This window comes from Gymnodraco acuticeps, unplaced genomic scaffold (genome assembly GCF_902827175.1).
Source record: "Gymnodraco acuticeps unplaced genomic scaffold, fGymAcu1.1, whole genome shotgun sequence".
NCBI lineage: Eukaryota > Metazoa > Chordata > Actinopteri > Perciformes > Bathydraconidae > Gymnodraco > Gymnodraco acuticeps.
In genome coordinates, this window is record NW_022990238.1 from 11,044,668 (window position 1) to 11,066,344 (window position 21,677).

Genomic DNA, 21,677 nt, shown 5'->3' on the forward strand with positions numbered 1-21,677 from the left:
TCTGAATGCCACACAATATTGCATTTTCTCAGCGGTTGCGGAGCCGTAGCCTATGTGCAGTGCATTTCGTTTTTTCCACTGAAAAGTTGTTACACCAGAATGACTGCTTTAAGGGCATTTTGTTATATTTTAACTTCCATAGTGGCATCCAAGATGGAACTTTTGCTTGGTTTAATTTTTAAACGAGGGGCACCAAGGTTGGTAGCCCCCACTTCCCACAACCCTGAGTGAAAACGTGAAAAAGGGACAAGTAATGTGCATAACAGGTAGATTATAAAGCCCACTTTTACATTCCATAGGATTGTCGCTTTATACAAAATGTACAAATACCGGCAAGTCAAATTTTGAAAAAAACGATTTTGTACATGTAGTCAAATGTACCAGGAGTAATTGAAGGCAGCGTTCTGTTGTGTTCGAAGAATGAGGAAGATACAATTAAGGAAAGTTTACTTTCACAAGTGAAACATCAAATGTGTTAGTAAGACAATATTTCCAGGAATATTAGGTGACACATAGACTGCATTAAGAGAGCTACTGATTTGAGCTGCTTTGATATGAAAACAGCCTCCAGCGCGTCTTCACTCCTTTAAAACCCTAATGTTTAGATTACTGCAGAACATGATGTGCCCATTAGCTGCCTGTGAGTTCAGTTTATATTGCTTCTCTCCACAGTTGGACTTTAACCAGCGCTCACTACATCTTTAAGAAATAAATTACTTGTTTTTTCTCTTCTGCAGGAAATCACATGGAGGTGCTGTCACATGACAGTCTGAACCATGGCAGGAGAGATCAATGAAGGTACAGAGCGAAAACTTCTTATACTCCTCTTAACACAAGCTGACTTATCATTTTCGAACCACGTTGGTGTTTTGTTTGTTGTTGCATTGTTAAGCCGGTCAAACATAATGTTTCAGATGTTTTAGAAGGTTGACATTTCTGTTCGGTGGAGTCGCTATGTGAACAAACCATTGAGAACTTTTGGGTACATTAAGATCTCGAAATGAAGTTGCTCCATCTTTAACACTCTGAGGGTTTGATCTTATTTTGGTATACCTTGTTGATACTCGATGCAGTAACTATGAATATTAAAGATTATGTCAGGTTTATGGACGTTATAATGTGTTTATTTTTCTGCCACGTGAAAAACAGTCGATTGTGCATTACAGTAGGCTATAAGTTAGCACTCAGATTTATAGCCTATTGTAAATACTATCCACTTATTTAAAGCTAGGATAGGGTTACAGTTCATTTGACGGTGTCTGATTTAATTACCATAACATCATCAGAGAAAACGTTACAATATGTGTTGGGATCATTAAATAGTCATATAATGCAAATAATTTCAAATAAATTCCTTTTAAAATGTGGTAAGATCACCCTTATCTCAGTATTGAGTGCCACACATGCAAAAATAAAGTGTTATATTCAAGTGTTTTTACAAGGCATATGCTGCTGATTAAGTACTTTGGATGGTTGTGATGCTATGTAGGTGTTGTTCCTCTTTTAGGATCAGTTCCTGCCTATTACAGGGAAGTATATGAGGCCATCCGCTGTAGGACAGATGAGAGAGTGCAGGTTGAAGTTTTTCAACGGTTGCTCCAAAGGACCGATATCTCCAAGCCGGTGTTAGGCCAGGTGAGGGGTTCACACTTAAATAATCAAGAAGTTGGAGCATAAGTCTTTAAAAGCTGTTAAAAGCACTAACAACGCCACAGTAAACAACGTAAGCAACAGTAAATAACATTTTCAAATAATGACTCTGCTTCTTGTCTTGGCATGTGGCAGCTTGCTATACCTCGTGTCTAACCATCCATCCATCCATCTATCTATCCCACACTCTTTATATCCATGTATTGGCTTACATAGACTGTCAGGGTGGTAAGGGACTGGAATATAAACATATTGATATTTTATAAAAGGCTTAACAATGTGTGTTAAACACTGGGGTATATAATATCATTTTGCAAATACTGGTTTGTTTCTGATAAGATATTGTGAGTGTATTAAAGCTAACAGATAATGTGTTTCAACGTCTTATCAATAGGGGGTTGGTACAAGCTTGATGTATGCTAGCAGACTGATAAAGACATGAGTTTATAATTACAAATTATCACATGTTGTTCCTTCAATGCTGAAATATTACGTAATGCTTCAACACATGAGTGTGATGACATTGCTGGGAGTGTGTTATGTCTGTCATGTTTCAGTAGAATTTCCCTTTTCCTGACCATCAGCATATCATCGCATTTTTGTCTAGTGAGCACTTTTTGCGTAGAGGAATGCAGTTGAATTTGGATTTTGTACTGAGACGCGCCATATTGTCTTTGTCGTTCTCAGATTGCTGAGCAAGTTGACTCCACAGATGGATTCTTGAGCAAGTTGTCTCTCTATAAATTGCTCGCGTTGATTGCTCTTGCTCAACAAGGGAAGCAACCAAGCCCCAAACTTTTGGAGAACTGCATTCAAGGTAGGTGACAGTGACATAATTATACTTTTGCTTAATGAGTAGCTTGATGGTCCTATTGTGTTTGTGAAGACAACCTCAGCTATCCTGTAATATATTGCACATGAGCAGGGCACATGTCACTCTTTTATTGGCTCATATAGACTCAAGGTTTCATTCCTAACACCAATTATTTGTGACAGTTTACAACTGGGACATATCCACCATGTTTTTTCAATTCAACAGAAGTAAAGTTGGGAGTATTTAAAAAAAAAAGAAAAATAAAAGGAAATGATACCATATTGGATCATCCCATACTTTTCCTTTCTTTCACAAAAACAGAATTTACTCAACACAAGCAGTGTAAGTGTTGCATTCCTTCACTTGTCCCACAGTGGGAAGATGATAGGGGGGAGTTATATGGTTTTCATAGGGGTAGCCATTATTCTGGCCTGATTTAGATTCATTCCCAACCTTCTGTGATTATTTAAGGCTCTCTCTGTTATTTCAGGTGTGGCCAGTATGGCATCTAGCTGCATGCCACTTCCTCATCTGAGCAAGAACAAGTTTTCTGCATTCGTCGCAGTACTTTATATTCAATTCACAACCTTCATGGAACGCACAGAAAGGGTTGAATAACAAGCACAATACTGTTCTAGCTGAAGAAAAATACAGTGAGACACATCTATTGAATAGAGAAAAGTGGGTTTAACACCAGCCTTCCTCACAGTTAGGAAATACATTTTGTTTTAATTTGATTTATTCATGAAAACAATTGTGAAAAGTTGGTACTGTTTGTGTGCTTTACAGAGTTACCCAAACCTCAGCTCGGGGAGCCGCGGGAGCTGAACGCTTTGAGGATGCAGCCGGCTCAGGAGGACGTTCTGACGATGTCCCAGACGCTGGACAAACTGCTGGGCAGAGACACAGTCCAGCTGGAGCTCATACCGGAGAAGAAGGGCTTGTTCCTCAAACATGTGGAGTACCAGGTCACCAGTCAGGCAAGGGACCCCATATACCCCTCTCCATGTAAATGATTGTCTTAGAATAACCTCAACAAGAAAAGCTGAACATGTGGTGCAGTATACTTCATGTTTGTCTTACTTATTTTCTTTTCACTTATCTTTTTCATTTCTAAGTCTTGTGTGGCTTACATCATTTACTCTGTGGGTTACTTTGACTGCATGGGCTCTTTGTTGAGTTTGCAGTCGACATTAAGAAAAGTACAGATTTGTTTTCCATTGTTAGCCAACAGAAAACATAATCTTGCATGCTCCTGCCCATTATCTGATCATTTTGTTTCTCTGCTTTATCTTTTTTTAGCGTTTTAAGATTTCAGTATACCGGCGCTATAGTGATTTTGATGTCTTCCATGAGGTTTTGCTTCAGAGATTTGCCTACAGAGTGGTGCCGGCACTGCCACCTAAAAGGATGTTAAAGGGAGGTATGTAGCTGAACTCTACACTCACCATTGTATTTCTGTGATTCTACATTCCCTTCATCTTTCCTTCTGAGCCATTATTATTTCAAACATTGTTTGGGTTTATATGCCTTACTGAAAGGTCAGTTGTAAATACCCAGGTGCTTCTGGAAGCTGGGTGTTGTTTTCTGCTTGATTAAAAATGAATGTTACATTTGAATACAAACTGATCCTGCAGGCCCTTTTATTTCAAACACAGGCATTGCCATTCATCAAAGTTATTGCCTGGAAGAAACAGGGAAACTAGTGATGCGTTTAATGAGCCTGTTTCAGTTCACAGTGACTTACAGTAGTGTACCTCATAAAGGATAATCATATCAACACACTCTGATGAATATATGCTGCACACTTAATTAGACAATGTCTCAATGAGAGATCTTTATCAATTATAGAACATGTAATAGAGATGCCACACGTGGATCCGACTTAAAGCAGAATTTTTCTCAAAAGGTAAACGTTTATTGGTCAGTAAAGATTGTAAAATTATTTATATTTGTTAGGAATTAGGAATTGTATTTCAGATTGTGAATAAACTAAATGTACATGCAGAAAGAGAGCTGAATCAACACTGATGGACAGGTTTAAAACATCTTAAAAATAGATGCAGCAGAATAAAACACAGTGGTTCTATAACAGATATATATATATATATATATATATACATTATTTGTCCTTGTCCAAACTCGGTGCTTACATTACTAACAATGCAACTTGTCCACCAATAGGTCAACTGAGGATTTGTGTGTCTTATGTTGGAAGCAGCTAATGTAGCCTGAAGCTGCTAGCCTCAGGCAGAGATAATGAGCTACAGAGGTCACATGTTTCTTATTCAACAGCCCCAGATTACTTTCATTTTCATACTCGTAAGGCAGTGTAAGGCAATACATGGATTTTGAGCAGCTCCCTTTGGAGCCACAAAGGCTGTATAAACCTTTGTTTCTCCAACCCAACTGACTTTAAACATGAATGTCACTAGGGCTGTCACCTGTTAGTTAAAAGGCTAATTTGTTGTTTTTTCTCACTTGATTAAGATTTCATTAGTTGCTTATTTTTCTTTTAGTTTTCATGCTGAATGATTTATCTTGAGAAAGTTATAAGCACATTTCTGGTAAACACAAGATTTAAAGTGGTGCCTTTTTGTATGATTTTTTTTTGGTGGAGAAAAGCACCGATCTGTCAATTAAATAAACAAATCGATTGGTCGGCAGAAGCGCATGCATGTTACTCCACTAGGAAATGTTTAAGACGAGGAAAACCTTGGATGTTACATTAGTTTATCATGCTCATGGTCTTTACTTTTTATATTTAATTACCCCAACACCTCTAACGCTCCTGGTGTGCTCTCGTGCTGTTTTCTCTGCTCTCGGTCCACAGTCCTGACCTCTGTCTCTGAGCGGGAGTTCATTGAATGCAGGAGACGTGCTCTTGGAAGATTCATTAACCTGGTGGCTCGGCATCCCTTCTTCTCAGTGGACGAGCTTGTCAAGACCTTCCTCACCTTCAGTGGCTCTGTATGTGGTATTTCTTAAACTAGCTGCCTCGGCTGAGACACTGTCTGTTGCACAATAAGCATTATCTTGAAGATGATTGTGTAAAATGCATCCTGTTCCATTAACTAGTGACCTTTTCCACTCACACTCCTCACCCGTCTTCCCACACAGGATGTTCAGAGTAAGCTGCGTGACGCTTACAAAAAAACTGGTGATGAGTTCATGACTAACAGAATTGCAACCTTGGCCAAGGTTTGTCACATGTACCACGCAGACATCCTGACATACGTTTCTCAATACATCATGCATATTTTATTTAAGTTTGTTGCATCTGTTTTTGTAGGAATATCTCCCCGCTGATATTCAGGCCCAGTTCTCAACAAGCCGAGAGCTGATTCGAAATATTCACAACAGCTTCCAGAAGCTGCGGGACAGAGCTGAGAAAATGGCCGAGCGCTCTAAGGAGAATGCAACTGATCTTCTCATGTTTGGCAGAGAGCTCAGGTATTTCATTAAAATGGGTAAAAGTCTGTCCAGAGGTTTTGGGTTGTGAAAACAAATGTTAATAAGAACCCAAATCCTCCGTGTTGTTGTGCCACTTCATGGTTGTTAGTTTGAAATGAGTTTGGCAGCTAAGACACCACAATGCTACATCCTTGCCCGGTAATAATTTGTATTTTTGTGACAGTACGCTGGGCTCCGATGGCTCGTCTCTTCCCTCCTTGGCCTCTTCACGAAGCACCTGGGGGACTCTGCGTCAGTCTCTGAAGAGTCTGTCGGTGGAGTTTGCTGTGCTATCTGACAAAGCTGCTCAGCAGGTACAGCCCTCAGTCCTTCATCTGGAGCACCTGCTCTGCTCTGCATGTCCAAAACTGGCACTGGGTAAAAACAATTGTTTTGCTTCTGTCCTCAGGGCAGACGGGAAGAGGATGATGTTGTGGAGAAACTAAATATTTTCTTGGATTTGCTGCAATCGTACAGAGTGAGTCAGGTTTATGTTTCTGCTCTGCTCATTTAAATTGAGTCCACCTCCAGGGACAGGTGATTTTTGCTTTTATGATGCTTACTTTAAAAAAACAACTAGAAAATGGTTTGTATCCACCAGGGCTATAAAAACAATCTCCTGTTTACTGGTAGAAAGACACAATTTAGAGCTGTATTATTCGTAAATCTATGTTCCAGTGCCAAACTGAATTCAGGATATTATGTAATCATTTATTTTAATAACGATGCACCAAGACCCAACCAGCCACTTGAAAACATAGTTCTTGTAGTGGGTGGTTTGCAAAGATCAAACAAGGGGACAGGTGGGTAGATAAAGTGGCATTTTCTATAGCCTCGATTAAATCCATTAACTGTAATATGTATGCTAATTTCACAGTTTCTATTTTTTACTTGTGTTATGTATCACTGTTATATATTATATTTCCCTGATATCTTGAGGCAAATAAGAAGAGTTTTATGTCACTGTGTTTTCCCCCTTTAGGATCTCTGTGAGCGACATGAGAAAGGCGTGCTCCACGAGCACCAGAGAGCTCTGCACAAGTACGGTATGATGAAGAGGCAGATGATGAGCGCCTCGGTGCAGCCCAAAGAGCAGGCGTCTGTGGAGCAGCTGGAGTCACGGATCGTTCAGGTGATCAACCTCTTTATGTTTCTCTGTGTTCACACTTTGGGACTAACAGGATGCCTCCTGATTGATAGCGTACGGTTTTACTTCAGTACTTGATAAATAAAATGCTACATTAGCCTGATCTATAACTTATAAAACTCCTCCCAAATGTCCTTATCTTCCGTTCCACTGGATACTCCCATACGTGCATAATAAATAAACAACCATGGGTATTCAAAAGTACACTTTTTTTTTTAAGGCCGCTTGAAATAAAATGTTGGTATAGTACAGAACAGTTTTGGTAAATTATCATAAAAAATAATAGATGTTATCAATCATTTTTACATTTTAAAAAGCAACCTTATTGCAATTAAAATCCTAATTTCCATGTGTACGTATTTGAAAGATTGATTTAAGACATTTGAATACCACCTTATTTGTAGTTCAATTAATTCAATTCCGTTTAAGACTTTTTTGGGATCTGTGGGACCCTGACAAGTGAGATTAAATAGAAGGACTTTTATGTACAGTTTTTTTTACCCAAAAATGCTTACACTATTTCATTTTCAAGTTATAAGGAATTCAATCTAATACAAAATATTTTTCTATTGAAGGTTCAGATGTATGCATCTAATAAAAGCTGCCATAAACTTAAACTAAAGTTTAAGCGTCTTTGAGGACTGGGAAAAGTGTTTTATGTATTATTATTATTATAAACTGATTTAGGCCTAAGCAGTAACTATCTAACTACTGAGTTTAGGAAATGTGCACATTATCGCATAGAATTGGGCCTGGTTTCCAACCGTTTGAGAAAACTCCCTTTACATCCACTAAGATTGGCTGCGCTACGTTATTCCAAAAAGGTGGGTCCTCTGACCTCTACACATCTTGGAAGAAGCCTTGCTAGCATCTCCCTGAGACAGTACTTATGCACAGAGGTTAGCTGATTGGTAATGTCAACATGCTCATACTGAAAACGCTAACATGCTGATGTCTTTAATGTTTACAATGTTCACGATCTTAGTTTAGCATTTTAGCATGCTAACATTTGCTAATTAAAACTAGACCACTGAGGCTAATGGGAATGTCATGGGTTTTCAGGTAGGCTATTCACGTTTTACTTTGAGGTTAGTCCAACTAAAACTAGCATGGCTAAAAACAGATATTAGTAACAGTAAAATAATATGCTAAGATGAATGCATGCCAGCTTGCTTGTAATTCTACATGTCTTTGCATTATGCTGTAACTTCTTTGAGACTCCTTCATCAGACGGACACCAGTGTTGGTGTCAGTTACAGTGACTGAGTTGGTGATGAACAGGGTGAGGCAATAGGTCAATTGTAAATCAAATAAAGAGCCAATTTAAATGTAATGGGATGATTCATGGCCTCATCTCATCTCTGATGTCAATGGAGTGAAACGTCCCCACATAAAACTCTATTCTCTCCTCTTTTCCTACTGATTATTATCATAATTTGATAAGTGGTGACTTCCCAATTACTCTTTTTATTATTCTGTTAATAGCAAGAAAACGCCATCCAGACCATGGAGCTGCGTAACTACTTCTCCCTGTTCTGCCTTCATCAAGAGACGCAGCTTATCTTCATCTACCTTCCCATCACTTCTCACATTCTGGGGGCTTTCGTTAACTCCCAGGTCCAAGGACACAGAGAGGTGAGGCTGCTTGTCTGGAAATCATTTTTCTACAGACGCTTCGGCAGGGTTATATCAGTTTTAAATTGGCTTTCAAAATCCAATGAAATAACTAATGTTGATGGATGGTATCAGTGGAAGGATACTCTCTTCATGTAGTATTTTAGTTGGCTTGAGTTTCACAGGAAGTTAATCCCACATATTCCTTTGTCTGACTTTAAACTCAAATAAAGCAGTTTGGATTTATTTGGATGTCTATCTGACGCCTCAAATTCCTTTGAGAAGGTTAAAGATATTTTTACTTAGATATACTAAACTGATTTCCTCCAAACCCCATAGCAACATTTGATTGTTTATTTTTATTAGGAAGATTAGCTTCATCGAACTGTGAAGAGTGAAGAGAAGTTACTTTTTGCTTTCTTTCCAGATGGGAGCGGTGTGGAATGAACTCCAGCCAAAGCTCGGCTGTCTCTTTGGGGGTAATAACGAATCGAAGCCTCCCATCTGAAACCTGAACGCACGAGAGAAACTCTGCCGCTGAAGAGGATCCCAAACTGGAAAATAACTCGCTCTGTGTGCTCAAGAAAGTCTCTTATAACTCAATATACATTCCATTTAATACGAGTATTTCATTATGTAAATGAGTTCTCAACTTCTCAGCTTATTTTGGGATTTGATCATCCACCATGTAACTGGAAAATACAGTGGGCTCATACATCTGTAATTTTATGCTTTGCTTGATGAGGAAATAATGTAGGAAGGAAAATCCTCTAAAAGGGATTTTACAAGGGACCAGTCAGCATTTAGGAAGTGAGGGATGCCATTATATTCATGCTTAACTCGTTTCCTTAAGCACCTGTTTATACCTTAACCTTTGAAGAAGTTATATACACTAAAGAAGAGAACATGAGAGGGACATAAAAGTTTGACTTTATTAAAGAATGGGATTATTGTAGATCTCCAGTCATGAAGGCTTTACATACTAAAAAACATCAGACCAATGTATTTTTTTGAGCAGCCTACTTTATATTTGTTATGGACAAGTGTGCTGTTTCTCTTACTTTACAAGTGTTTACTTTTATGTGGAGCAACATATTTTCTATCTCTCCCTGTTTAATTTCATAAGCTATTTTGAACAACCTACACTCAAAATGTATAATACTACAAAGGGCAGAGACTTAAAGTTTATTGATTAAAAAATAGAAGTTTAAGCACTAGTGGCCTAATGTCAATAATAACGCTATAAGCTATTGATTTACTACCAAAGAGAAATGATATAAATTCCAGTTGCGATGCAATAGAAACTGTAACAATTCGTATTCGAACATTAAATAATTGCCACTGGAATTTTTTTGATCAAACTACTTGGCTATGGAGGATATTTTTTCACAATTCTATTATAAATCCTAATTTAAAAGTGTGTTACTATGTGTATAAGGGCAAACAGTCATATTAGGCTCTCTACTTTTCAGATATTTGTCATGAAACCCGTAATGCACATTAATATCTGTACACAACATTATGTATTATTCTAATGGGGCAAATCGAAGGGACACTTATATGGGCTCACGTTACCTCACAGAAACTTTTATTTTATGATTAACTATAAAACAGTATGAAACACATTTGTTTTGTCAGGAAAGAAGAATCAGGTTTACTAACTTGCACAGAATATGAAATCCAATCGAATTATACCTGTAGATATTGTAAATACTTTATGAAACAAAGCCTTGCTAAATTGTGTTGAATCACTTATACTGAAAATAAAATAACAGAATGAATATTTCTGTCAATATACTTCTGCTTTGATTGTTTTTTATTTATCATTGAAAAAATAAATCAGTAACATTTTACATGTAAAACTCTCCATGTGCGAGGTTTAGTCCTCAGAGTCTTGCTGTTTCAAAGAAGACATTTGGAAGCCCAATTCTTGTTGTCGCAGTCATAAATGTCCTCAGAAACACAGGATGTCTCACAGTTCCTCCACTTCCTCCAGTTTCTGGCTGAGGATCACATCATGACCCTGAAACTTAAAGTATCCGACAAATTTCTTCTTCTGGAACATCAGTGGGAACCACAGGATGTCATCAGCCCACATTTCACTGAAGGGAATCTGGTCACTATCAAACCACTGAGGCCGCATTTCTAAAAACAAAAAAGGAAAAATAATTACTCGAAGCCAACATGTACATCCTCTACCTTGAGCTGTTAGAGGGGGGTCTGAATAAATGACAAACGCTTATCGCTATTATTTTTTAGCCACTTTCAAACTTTTTAAAGGCTGGCTGGAAATAATACTCACATATCTATAGGTTTATTTTTAGCTCAATGCAAATGTAGCAAAAATATAGGGAGGAATCCATGTCTTCATTGTTTGGATAAACAAATCAAAGTTGGAATCGTATTAAGTACATTTTAGTGAAAAAGCGGCTTGTTGCTTTTCCCTGCTGAGTTGCAGTAAAAGGATAGTAACACGCTAGAAATGTTGCAGTTAATGAGCACTGTGGATTTGGTCCTATAGACAAATCACTTTTAAATTGCACAAAAATACGTAAAACAATGAACATACCCTTTCAGTGTCATTGCCAACAATTATACAGTATATATGGATACATAGTTATGTTTGTTAAGAACGGGATAAACAAACCACCAGATTTAAAAGTGTGGACATTTCTAAAATCCATATTTTTCGTGTTACTTTTAAAACAAGACAGAACTTTTCCCAACTTAAAAAACATGTGTCTTTGTTTCTCCTTGAACTATAATATGTAGGTAACTTTTTCTATCCGCGCTCTGGATGAAATCCTTTCTTTAACATTACCACTTTTGAAGAGGTTTCCTTCTACGTCACCTGTTGCTTCCTACCTGAATATATCAATTCAGTCACCAGCTCCAGTGTTTTCACTAACTTCAGCACATTTAAATGAAGTTGTTTCCTCCCTTTATCTCTGCGCCCCTTGGCTGTATGACTCTTCTTGAACTCCAGACTCTATTTATTTGACTCATCACTGTGTCTGTACTCTTCACCCAATCGACCTTGACTAAACTCTCAGGAAATAAAGATCACTGCAGGTCTCTGCATTCCTTCTGTACAGGGCCTCTTGTTTCCTTCATTCAGTTGTTTCTAACTTCACCACTGATATTCCTGCCCTTAACTATTGTGCTGTCCCTGCTCAAAGTCATGTCTGTGAAGAAGTTCCCAGAAGACGGTTTGAATCAATTTACTTAGAAGGATCATTTTGGTGTGGTTTAAAAAGTTGAACTGAAAACTTTTTCTCAGTTGGCTTTTAGATCTAAACTTGACCTACGAAGACTGGCGGTGAGATAACAAAAAAGGAAGTCAACATTAAAAGGAACCAAAAGGGATTTTTTTGTTGTAGGAATACAGTTTTTTTAAACATGAGTTACTTAGAATAATGTGCAACAACAATGTGGAGTTCCTCTTCAACTCAAGTGCATGATCGGTTATGAAGGTAAAAAGTGGCACTTCTGTTCCCTTACAGCATAGCACTGATTTCTAACTCGTTATCCTATCATAATTTGCATGCATTTTTTAGATGGAAACTGTGTCATTCCAGTTATTCCGCATTGTTGTAGTGGAAGTCATACCTTCTGACTCTGTTGGCTCTCCATTATAACTGTCAGCTCTGAAAACATGGACATCCATCAGCTCCGTTTCTCCAACAAATTCAAACTTGAGGTTTCCCACCTTCTCGAGAGCGTCCACCGTGAGACCGCTTTCTTCTTGCAGCTCTCTAAAAAGAAAACATCCAATGAATATTTTATGAAGTGTGTTTTAAAAATAATCTCACAGTACACTTCACACAAACAGAAAGGGTCTATTTGTATGTGGCTCACACAAATAGACAGCATTTCGTTTTTAGAGTCAACTAAATTGGCTGACCTTTGAGTTTGAAAGATCATTTTGCCCTGAATTCAAATCTCAGCCACTCAATATTTTTTTGAGTAACTTTACATATTTATGGCATGATATTTTGTTGTATATGTATGTTTCTTGGACAATTATTTTACATTTTAATTATATTTCCAAACACTAACGTCAAGCCTGCTTATTGTTAACACTTAAAATGTAAGAGTTTCATAGTAAATAAGAACTATGATTAGTCACTTGCTTCTGTTGAAAGGCATTACCAACATAGCCTTAAGATATTTCTTATTTATGTAGCCTTTCTATAATCTTTACACAAAGCAGGTCTCTTTTTCATTTTAAGAGAGGCCTGATTGCCTTCCTTCCTTTGGAACAAACTTCCTGCTGATGACTGATGAACACACACACAGCTTTTTTTCTTCAATGCTCCCCTCAACACCACACTACTGTTGTCTAATGCTGTTACAATAAAACACTTGTGTTGTTTGATTTGAATTGGAAAACACTGCGTCATATCTTGTGTTATGTTCAGTGGTAGACTATAACTTAGTACATTGACTTTTATGTAATGCAAAGGAGAATTTTGAGGTACTTGAACTTTACTTGAGAATTAAATATGCTTAAGATATACTTACACTACAACCTTGAGGTTAATTTTGTACAAATGTAGTATACATACTACACTACATTTATTAAATACTTGTGATACTTTGAAGATTCAGATATTATAATAATTAATTATTATAATAATAATAGATTAACAAACAATGTATTGAGTATTATTACAGGTTAAGATACACTTATATTGATCTATATATGTATAATATACATATATATTGAAAATATAAAATTAAATTGAGTACTTTTACCTTTTAATTCTAATTTTGTTGCGTGTTTACTTGAAAGACAGTATTTCTACACTTGTAGCACTACTTTTACAGAAGTAAAACCTCTCTTTACAATAATGCAAGTTAATAATAATAATAGGTGTTATGATTGATCAGTGAAATGTATTGTGAAATTAATTCAATATAATTAAACTTTTCATTTCCTTTAACAAACCCTATAAGAAAACTTAAAGGTGGGGTAGGTAATTCACTTCAGAAACACTTTTGTTATATTCCATCCCGATAGCAATTAATACATTAAATGCTTTGACAATAAATACTTTTTTTTTTTAAATCATCTGTGGAAGCCGTAGTACTGTAAAAAGCACCACCAATTATTTTAGCCGGCCCGGCTAAAATAACTGGATAGCCTACCTGCCTGTCAGCCTTCCATCTCGTGCACAAACTTATCTCGTGCCCTCATTGGTCATGTGCGCGTTCGTGTGTGTTGGAGGAGGGGCTCTGTAAGAAAGTGGCAGATTTTTTTCGGCTGCGTAGTTTCAAATTCATTCAGCTGGTTTCTCCATTCTTACTTACCCTACCTTTAACTGAAATATGCTGAAACAGCTTTGTTTTTTTCAAAGATTGTACTTCAAGAGAATATAGCATTTTCTATCATTAGCTTTTTTCATTCAAGCTTTTTCAAAACTACTTTTGTGGTGTTGACATTGGTGAACTGCTTTGTGTAGAAGGTTGTCAACACAACATCAATTGGCGCGATAAATGTACCTCCTTGCACCCTCTTCAATAGTTTCTCCAGGTTGAACCTTTCCCCCAAAACCGTTCCACTTCCCGGCCCCGAACCCCCTCTTCTTCATGCCGAGCAGCACCCTGCCCGGCTGCACCACCAGAACCAGGGTCAGCAGCTTGGAGCTCAACATCTCCCCTGCCTGAGGAGGAAGTGAAACACAACGTGAACCTGCCTGAGGCAAAACTCGCTGCTAACGCTGTGCTGTGTGAGCTCAGCCTAACTTCCTCACCTGATCAATGTCTGCTCTGTAAACCCAAAAAGTCAGGAGAAAAAATAATATCCTGTATCAAATCAGGACTAATGACTCCCTACAAAGTGGTCAGATGACGCAGATGTGTAAAAGCACGGATTGGTCTAATCAACATCAGCCATGTGTTACATTAAAATATGATCGACTAGAAACGTGTGCCAACGTGTGTTGTAGAAATATATATACATATATATAGAATATGAATTACACAAGGTGTCAATATAATGTTATGTTACTTATGTTGAAAATCAAATACAAATCTGATTCCCTTTGGTATTTTTCACAACAGTCCCTTAATAGAAAGTGAATTTATTACAGTATTGTTTAAGAGGAGATACATTTTAAAAAGTTTTACATATTCTGACATTTAGCTGAAATAAACCAAACCACCCAAGTAGGAACTATTATTGTGAGTGTTTTGCAACGGGGGACATATAAGTATGACGCACAGTGTTAGTATTTGACCAATGGCGTGCTGTATTTCCACGCATGCGCAGTTTACCGTACGCTTTGACCCTCCACAGTAAAAACATGTGGGGTTTCTCCTTCCAGAGGAGATTCCTCCACTCTTCTTTATGTTTAATGAAGAAGTTAAAGAAGAATAAAACTGCCGCCGAGCAGCGCTGGTTGCAGCGGCAGCTCAAAGACCCGTATGTCAAAGCTTCTCACAAACAAAACTTCCGGTGCAGAAGTGCCTTCAAGCTGCTGGAGATAGATGACAAGTTCAGACTGTTACAGCCTGGATGTAGTGTGGTGGACTGCGGAGCTGCCCCTGGAGCCTGGAGCCAGGTGGCCGTGCATAGGGTCAACTCAGCCGGGACAGGTGAGAGGGGAGAAACAGGTGGACAAAATAACAGGGATGCAAAACTAAAGCAGTATGTAAAGCACACTCTTCAGGTTTTATTAAGGCTATGTCAAAGAGAATGATTCAACTCTTCATTATGCTGTAGACTAGTGTGTTTCCAGTTCATTTAAAATGCTGTAGATCTTGGGACACCCTGCTTTTAATTATCCTTGACAAAGGTGTGTTAGAGAAGTTGTTGTACATGATTTTTAATTGGTGAATGAGCTTTTGTTTTTGAACCCATTACTGTAACATTTGTAAATGTCACAAGTCTTTTGGTTTTTCCATACGACTGCAATAATCTGGGTACAGGAATTAATATAACTGGAGACATTTTGGCATATTTTTTTATATATTCAAGTGTATTGTCCAAGATAAAACCCCAAAGATATTCAATTTCATACGATATAAAAAACGAGAAAAATAGAAAATCTACATTTTATTTTTCCATTTTTGCTTGAAATAATCCTATTATAAATTACAATGAATCGACTTAACATTGCAGCTTACCATCAAATATGATGGAAGTAACCCAATAAAACATTCACGTTCCACATAAATATCTCTGTGTTAATTACAGATGTAATGTTTTCTTGCATACTAGATCCAGCGGCACCACCTGGTACAGTAGTTGGCATTGATCTGCTGCACATACCACCTTTGGATGGCGCCCACTTCCTGTCCTGTCATGATGTCACCGTCTCCCCCACCCACGCTAAGCTGCTGGAGCTGCTCCCAGGCGGTCAGGCTCATGTCATCCTGAGCGACATGGCGCCCAACGCCAGCGGTTTCCGGGAGATGGACCATGTGAAACTCATCACAATGTGTTTTTCTTTACTAGACCTGGCAGAGAAGATTTTACTGCCGGAGGGCTCTCTGCTTTGTAAATACTGGGACGGCATCCTCGCTCATGAACTCCAGGAGAAACTCTCGAGAGTATTTAACAGTGTTCAGACTTTAAAGCCGAACGCCAGCAGGAAGGATTCAGCTGAGAGATATTTCCTCGCTAGAATTTACAAAAAGCCAGAACAATTATCCTAGTTGTCTTGTAGTCTTCTGTGTGTCTTAAAATGATGTTTTCTGGAGATTCACAGCCTGTGTTTTTTTGACGAGTGAACATGAAGAATATACTTTGATCATAAGATGGCACTGTTGAGGCATCAGTGAGACTCACAGCTGCAGGCACAGACACAATACTGCTGCTACTGATCTTTATCCATGCAAACTTGTAGCAGAAGGGAATCAGTAATATGGAAACCTATGCAAGAAACATCAATGTGATATTCCTCCAGAGCCCAATGCTGTGTTTTTCTCTGAAGTTATTGTTTGCCCCACAGTGTTTGTTCTACACAGTCGGTTTGGCATTTGCTTTGTTACAGAAATCCATTTACCAGTGCTGCTTATGCTAATAATCTGCACTGTCAGTCATGTAGAAACATGTAATCATTCTCTCATTGAGAGCTTATGATGGGACAACCTAATACAGAGTCACATACAGCATGACTAATGGGAAGTGGGATGAGACTGAAGCTTGGCATGCCGAGTGTTGTCGAGCTCTGCTGTCTGACAGTGCAGAGATGTACGTTTCCTGTGAAAGTTATTACAGCCCAGTTGACAAATGTTCTTTTAAGAATCTTCTGTAAATCACTGTGTTGGACACTTTTGAAAGTACCATTTATTTTTTTTGTGTGTCTTCGCTGTTGTACACCGCTTTGATTCTGGTCTGACAAGAGTTCAGAACAACTGGCACTGAAATGATGTTTCTATCATAGCTGCAGTTTAAAAGACAACTCCTATTTAATGTATTTGTATTCACAGTACCTTGGAAATAAAAAAATGTCTACAATTTCATGAACACAATTGTTGTTCTTCACTTGCAGTTCAATAACTCCATACACCAGGGGCATAGCACATGCCCATATTCCATCTCAGTGACCTCCTTCCTTTTTAAATACATCATTTCTCATGCATGTACAAATCATTTCTTGTGTTTATGCTTAAAATAGGTTCTGCTTTTAAGATACAAAGTACTCAATGATCTGAAATACTTAGGTCTTCTATTGAGCGTAAATATAATTATATTTTTTCCTGTTTTTTTAAGTCTTTAATACAACCTAAGCATGGGAAAGCGTTACTGTATTTTACTCCTCTGTCTTTAAAAAGTATTTTGTTACCAGCCGTTTTCCCTCTATTATTATTAATGTCTTGCTCTTCTTTGTAAGACATGATTGCCGGAAAGTCTCTGAATTCCCCCGCAAAAGCATGCAATTACTGTGGTTTGACCTTATTGCTATTGGATTAAACCATCTGCAGCCCGTACAGGTGGGGAGAGCCCACAAGAGGCTCCAATATTTGTTTTAATACACACAATACATCTGTTTATTTATCTGATAATAATTGACTAATGAGACAAAATATTTGAAAAGATTGCAGATGGAAACTAACTTTAATTCCAGGCTTCTTGAATCACCTCCCTGTGTTTAGGCCTCCAGTAGTTTCTTCCACAATTCCTATGAGACTGAGAGACCCCTGCTGCCATTTACAGATTAATAATAGGCCTGATAAGCACTTAGAGGGTGTTATGTGTTAGGGGTGCTGTGCAAAATACCTGTAGGTAACCTTTTGAGAAGTGTTGATTATACATACATCTGTTTTGTATACAGAAAAGCACTTAAGTTAAACATTGAACTTTATAGAAGTCTATATGTATTTAAGCTAAATTGGTCGTTTTTTTTATTGTTTCCTTGAATACATGTTCCTTATAGTATGAATTGCAACTCTTATGAAAATGAACTCCTTCAAATTATAAATAATATCATAAATTATTGTTAATGAAATCAACGTATTCCTAAATAGATTTTCAAAGTCTGATGGGGAATAAATGAAAATTAGAAGCTTAATCAAGACTGGATTTGCATTTATGGCAGCAAAGGAAAAGATGGCGCACATGAATAAATTAATAGGGCGGCTATTTAGCCTTTCTGTCTCAGGAGTAATGAGTAACACAGTGTGTCTCTTGGTTAAATAAACTGCATATAAAAGGGGGCTGACCTCTAAATAGGGTTGTTTGGGATGAATGGGAGCATCTGTACCTGTCGATGTAGCTGATAGTGAAAGGTGTGAACAGATGACCAAATTAACTTCTCATTACCCATCCCGTATCTATTTGGATTCAAATTATTCCAACATTTCTATGGGATTTATGTTAATTCCACCGGGGCTGAGAATAAATGATGATTCATTCGCAGGTTAATACATTTTTCTCTGGCCAGCTGCGAGATGAGTAAATTAAGAGGGAAAATATGCTAGAGAGCGGCAGATTTTAAATTCAGATTTGGCGCTGAGAGGCTGTTATTTACATCTATAATGGTTGTCATTTTTGAAAACAAAAAACTCTTTGAACTGATTTTTGTTTTTGTCCAATGCTTTTCAGGCTATCAAAGGTAACACTGGCTGATACAGGTATGACCCCCAATACCCAACAATACCCTTTATATTTAAGATAACTAATTAAAAGCTGGTAAAATAAACCCAGGTTCCTTCTTCTGTCAGTTTAGGTTTAAAGGGATGAAAATGAGTATAATCAGCTGCCACTTAGTGTCACCGTAAACGTTTTTTACCTGGGAATTTGTGTGCATAAACAAACAGTCTTCGGGTGGAAGGTGTTTCTTTTTACAGGTTATTATGAATACAATTGTGTTCACTCGAGTGACTTTCCTAATGGAAACATCTGCCTCGTCCTGTGTGCTTTGTTGTATTTGCTCAGGAGATAAAGGCCTTGCAGAATACATGAAATTAGAAAAGCCCAGAATTGATTTGTTCCCCCGCCTGCAGGCTTTTATTGGCTAAATAAACAAAGGGGTGGCTTATGTTAATATCTCCTTACAGCTTTTGTAATTTACTTTAACAATATATTGTAGTGAGAAAATAGACAAACAATGTTACTCTTACTATACAACCTGTGTGTCGTTTATTAACACAGGCAAAACAACTTGGTAACAACTCAGAAAAAAGGAACATAAAATAAAAGCTTGTGTTTAAAGGGGACCTATTATGCTAATCATCAAGTTTATATTGTTATATTTTCGCTATTCTGTGACATGTCTCCATGCTTTAATGTTCAAAAAACTCTTTATTTTTCTCATACTGCCTGTGCTGCAGCACCTCTTTCCACCCTCTGTCTGAAACCAGAGCCCAGTCTGTTGTGATTGGTCAACAGCTTCGATGGCCTATCAGGTACAATGTGTGGAGCGCTAGCCAATAAAAAAGCGAGTTTGACGTAGTGGTGTCACTTAGTCGCAGATGTAAACAAATGAGTCCAATGGAGGCAAGGGAGGAGGTGTGTGATAGAGAAACTCCTTCTGGGTGGAGCTTTGGGATTTTAGCCTTTGCAGACCATCGCCATGCACAAAAAGCTTTATAACACACTACAAGAAAAAAAAAAGAAGCATAATAAGTCCCCTCCGACCAAAGATAATGGTGAATTATGTTCATGAGTCTGTTGCAATATAACAGATATCTCTTCTGTCTGCAGTTTGCCTTCATACATTTTGCTCCATCAATACAGAAACAAACATTCTCTCACAGGAAATTAAAGACAATTGTGATATCATTTCTAACCATTGTGCCATTCATTCCCTCGGCTGACCTGAGCTGCCAAAAGGCATTGCTCCTCTGACAACATTCATCATTCCCTGAACTCGGCCCCGAATGTTAGCACACTGAGCCAAGCAGGCGCTCACTGACGCAAAGCAATGAGTGCTATTATGATGATGATTTCATACCATCTTCTCAGCTAAATGAATCTCAAATCTGAGGACGGTACGACAATGCAAACTCTTTTTTATTGATGCCACTTCCAGTTTACGATGTCGATGTTTTGGCAAGTCATTTGACATAATGACACTGGGACGTTTCCCCGTAAACAACCAAGTTTCTCATGTGGGAGTTGAAAATGAAGCATGCAATTAAAATATTCATGCCTGTTCAAACATGATGATGGAGTCACGGCGTTCCAGTGCATCTCACAGTGCATCTCACAGTGTGACTTATTCAAGTTTTACCCAAAACTTTCAGGTACTTTGTTTCTGCATCTCTGAGGGTGTCATACAAAAGGGTTGTCAGTGAATAGTCTAGCAATCTCCTCTTGATCTCTGCTTTTTCGAGGATGCGTCAATCCTGCAGAAAAATGTCAGGAACATTATTGCAAACAGGGTGAAGCATTGTTGTGGGAGGAGGGTCAAAGGGACAGGGGAGAAACAAAACACAGGCTACGGAGAACAAACAAAGCACAGGTTGCACTCAGTGGCTCCATTTTCCATCCTCATATCAGCAGAGCCTGACATTTACTAGCGGGTATGGAAAGTGAGTTCAGATGAAAACTGAAAGCTAATGACCTCATGTTAACATTCTCACTGCCAATGTGGATTTCCTTCAGGTATGTGTCAGACTTATTAACTTTGCAAGATATTGGAAAAGAAGAACGTCTGTCTGGCAGGGACGGAATTAATGTGTGCTAGAGGAAAAGGGAGAGGGGGATGGGGATTATATAGTTCCTTATATCTGCACTATAATTCCATCTTCGTTATCACCTTCAAACACTTTTTCACAGTGCATTTTTTACTACATTGATGAACTGCCTGGTCACTATTTGTAATTGCAGTACTTACTTGTGTCTAAGCTGATGAAACGTTATGGCTTTAAGTGGCAGTTCTCAGTGTTGCTGTTATCCCTCTGGAGATCATGAATAATAAGGCTTCATTATAATATAAATCCTTTGAAGATCTGAAATAAAGAGCAGTTATCAGGCTCTGTAAACACTTATCTTATGGTAAGCTCTTAATATCGTCCTATGCATCAGCTAATGAGAAGGGATGATCTGCTACACCATCTTGTTACTTATAGACATCATTTATAAAACCAGATGACTTGTTTGGTCAAGATACTGATCAGTTGATCTTACAACCCTTTTGTAGTGAGTGGAAGACAGTGGAGGTTAGGGTTCAGTCCACATAAAAAAAACAAAACAGATTTGAACTAGAAAAGCTTGACTCTTATTTGCAGCAAACCATGAAGCAGTGTCATTACGAATGCAACTTTATCCTGCAATGCGACTTTTAATCATCTCATCATCATCATCTCATGGATAATGCAACAAGTCCTCCATCTCATACGACCAAATAGGTCGATTGTTCAAGCTCTTATTACGACCAAATAGGTCGTTTGTTCAAGCGCTTAATACGACCTACAGTATAATCACGTTTTAAAGTTTTCGACCTCTAGTGCTCACGTTGATTGCAAACGTTACAGAGGGTCGTATATGTGACTCTGGGTCGTAATAAGCTGCTGAACAATCGACTTATATGGTCGTTTTTTGTA

General features: G+C 38.0%; 3 protein-coding genes across 5 annotated transcripts; 2 read left to right on the plus strand and 1 right to left on the minus strand.

The window, feature by feature from the left end:
* The first annotated feature begins 457 nt into the window (after positions 1–457).
* Positions 458–10,475, plus strand: snx8a (sorting nexin 8a). 3 transcript variants are annotated; one of them, XM_034219987.1, is made up of 14 exons: positions 458–640; positions 738–798; positions 1,508–1,635; positions 2,338–2,467; positions 3,254–3,444; positions 3,767–3,887; positions 5,298–5,434; positions 5,585–5,665; positions 5,757–5,917; positions 6,102–6,231; positions 6,327–6,395; positions 6,900–7,049; positions 8,550–8,699; positions 9,106–10,475. In XM_034219987.1, the coding sequence occupies exons 2-14, from the start codon at positions 777–779 to the stop codon at positions 9,184–9,186; spliced, it is 1,551 nt and encodes a 516-aa protein (XP_034075878.1). In that variant the 5' UTR covers positions 458–640; positions 738–776; the 3' UTR covers positions 9,187–10,475. The 3 variants fall into 3 exon arrangements, with proteins under 3 accessions (XP_034075878.1, XP_034075879.1, XP_034075880.1); XM_034219988.1 differs by lacking the exon at positions 1,508–1,635 and having other exon boundaries at positions 462–640; XM_034219989.1 differs by lacking the exons at positions 458–640; positions 738–798; positions 1,508–1,635; positions 2,338–2,467 and adding an exon at positions 2,969–3,145.
* Position 10,476: 1 nt separating this feature from the next.
* On the minus strand, positions 10,477–14,578 carry nudt1 (nudix (nucleoside diphosphate linked moiety X)-type motif 1). The gene is made up of 4 exons (XM_034219990.1): positions 14,435–14,578; positions 14,184–14,344; positions 12,288–12,433; positions 10,477–10,823 (listed from the first exon to the last, which is right to left on the minus strand). Exons 2-4 carry the CDS (start codon positions 14,333–14,335, stop codon positions 10,651–10,653), a joined length of 471 nt encoding a protein of 156 aa, XP_034075881.1. The 5' UTR covers positions 14,336–14,344; positions 14,435–14,578; the 3' UTR covers positions 10,477–10,650.
* A 386-nt stretch (positions 14,579–14,964) lies between these two features.
* mrm2 (mitochondrial rRNA methyltransferase 2) lies at positions 14,965–17,159 on the plus strand. Its single transcript, XM_034220090.1, has 2 exons — positions 14,965–15,278; positions 15,904–17,159. Exons 1-2 carry the CDS (start codon positions 14,987–14,989, stop codon positions 16,338–16,340), a joined length of 729 nt encoding a protein of 242 aa, XP_034075981.1. The 5' UTR covers positions 14,965–14,986; the 3' UTR covers positions 16,341–17,159.
* Positions 17,160–21,677: the final 4,518 nt, after the last annotated feature.

What these genes read in the sequence shown, in the direction of transcription:
- snx8a (XM_034219987.1), top strand. Translation starts at nt 777, where the DNA reads ATGGCAGGAGAGATCAATGAAG. An exon ending in ATGTTTGGCAGAGAGCTCAG is followed by an intron (nt 5,918 to 6,101) that starts GTATTTCATTAA and finishes TTTTTGTGACAG; the next exon opens with TACGCTGGGCTCCGATGGCT. An exon ending in ATTTGCTGCAATCGTACAGA is followed by an intron (nt 6,396 to 6,899) that starts GTGAGTCAGGTT and finishes TTCCCCCTTTAG; the next exon opens with GATCTCTGTGAGCGACATGA.
- nudt1 (XM_034219990.1), bottom strand. Translation starts at nt 14,335, where the DNA reads ATGTTGAGCTCCAAGCTGCTGACCCTGGTTCTGGTGGTGCAGCCGGGC. An exon ending in ATTGAAGAGGGTGCAAGGAG is followed by an intron (nt 12,434 to 14,183) that starts GTACATTTATCG and finishes TTTTCTTTTTAG; the next exon opens with AGAGCTGCAAGAAGAAAGCG. An exon ending in AGAGCCAACAGAGTCAGAAG is followed by an intron (nt 10,824 to 12,287) that starts GTATGACTTCCA and finishes TTTTGTTTTTAG; the next exon opens with AAATGCGGCCTCAGTGGTTT.
- mrm2 (XM_034220090.1), top strand. Translation starts at nt 14,987, where the DNA reads ATGTGGGGTTTCTCCTTCCAGAGGAGATTCCTCCACTCTTCTTTATGT. An exon ending in GGTCAACTCAGCCGGGACAG is followed by an intron (nt 15,279 to 15,903) that starts GTGAGAGGGGAG and finishes CTTGCATACTAG; the next exon opens with ATCCAGCGGCACCACCTGGT.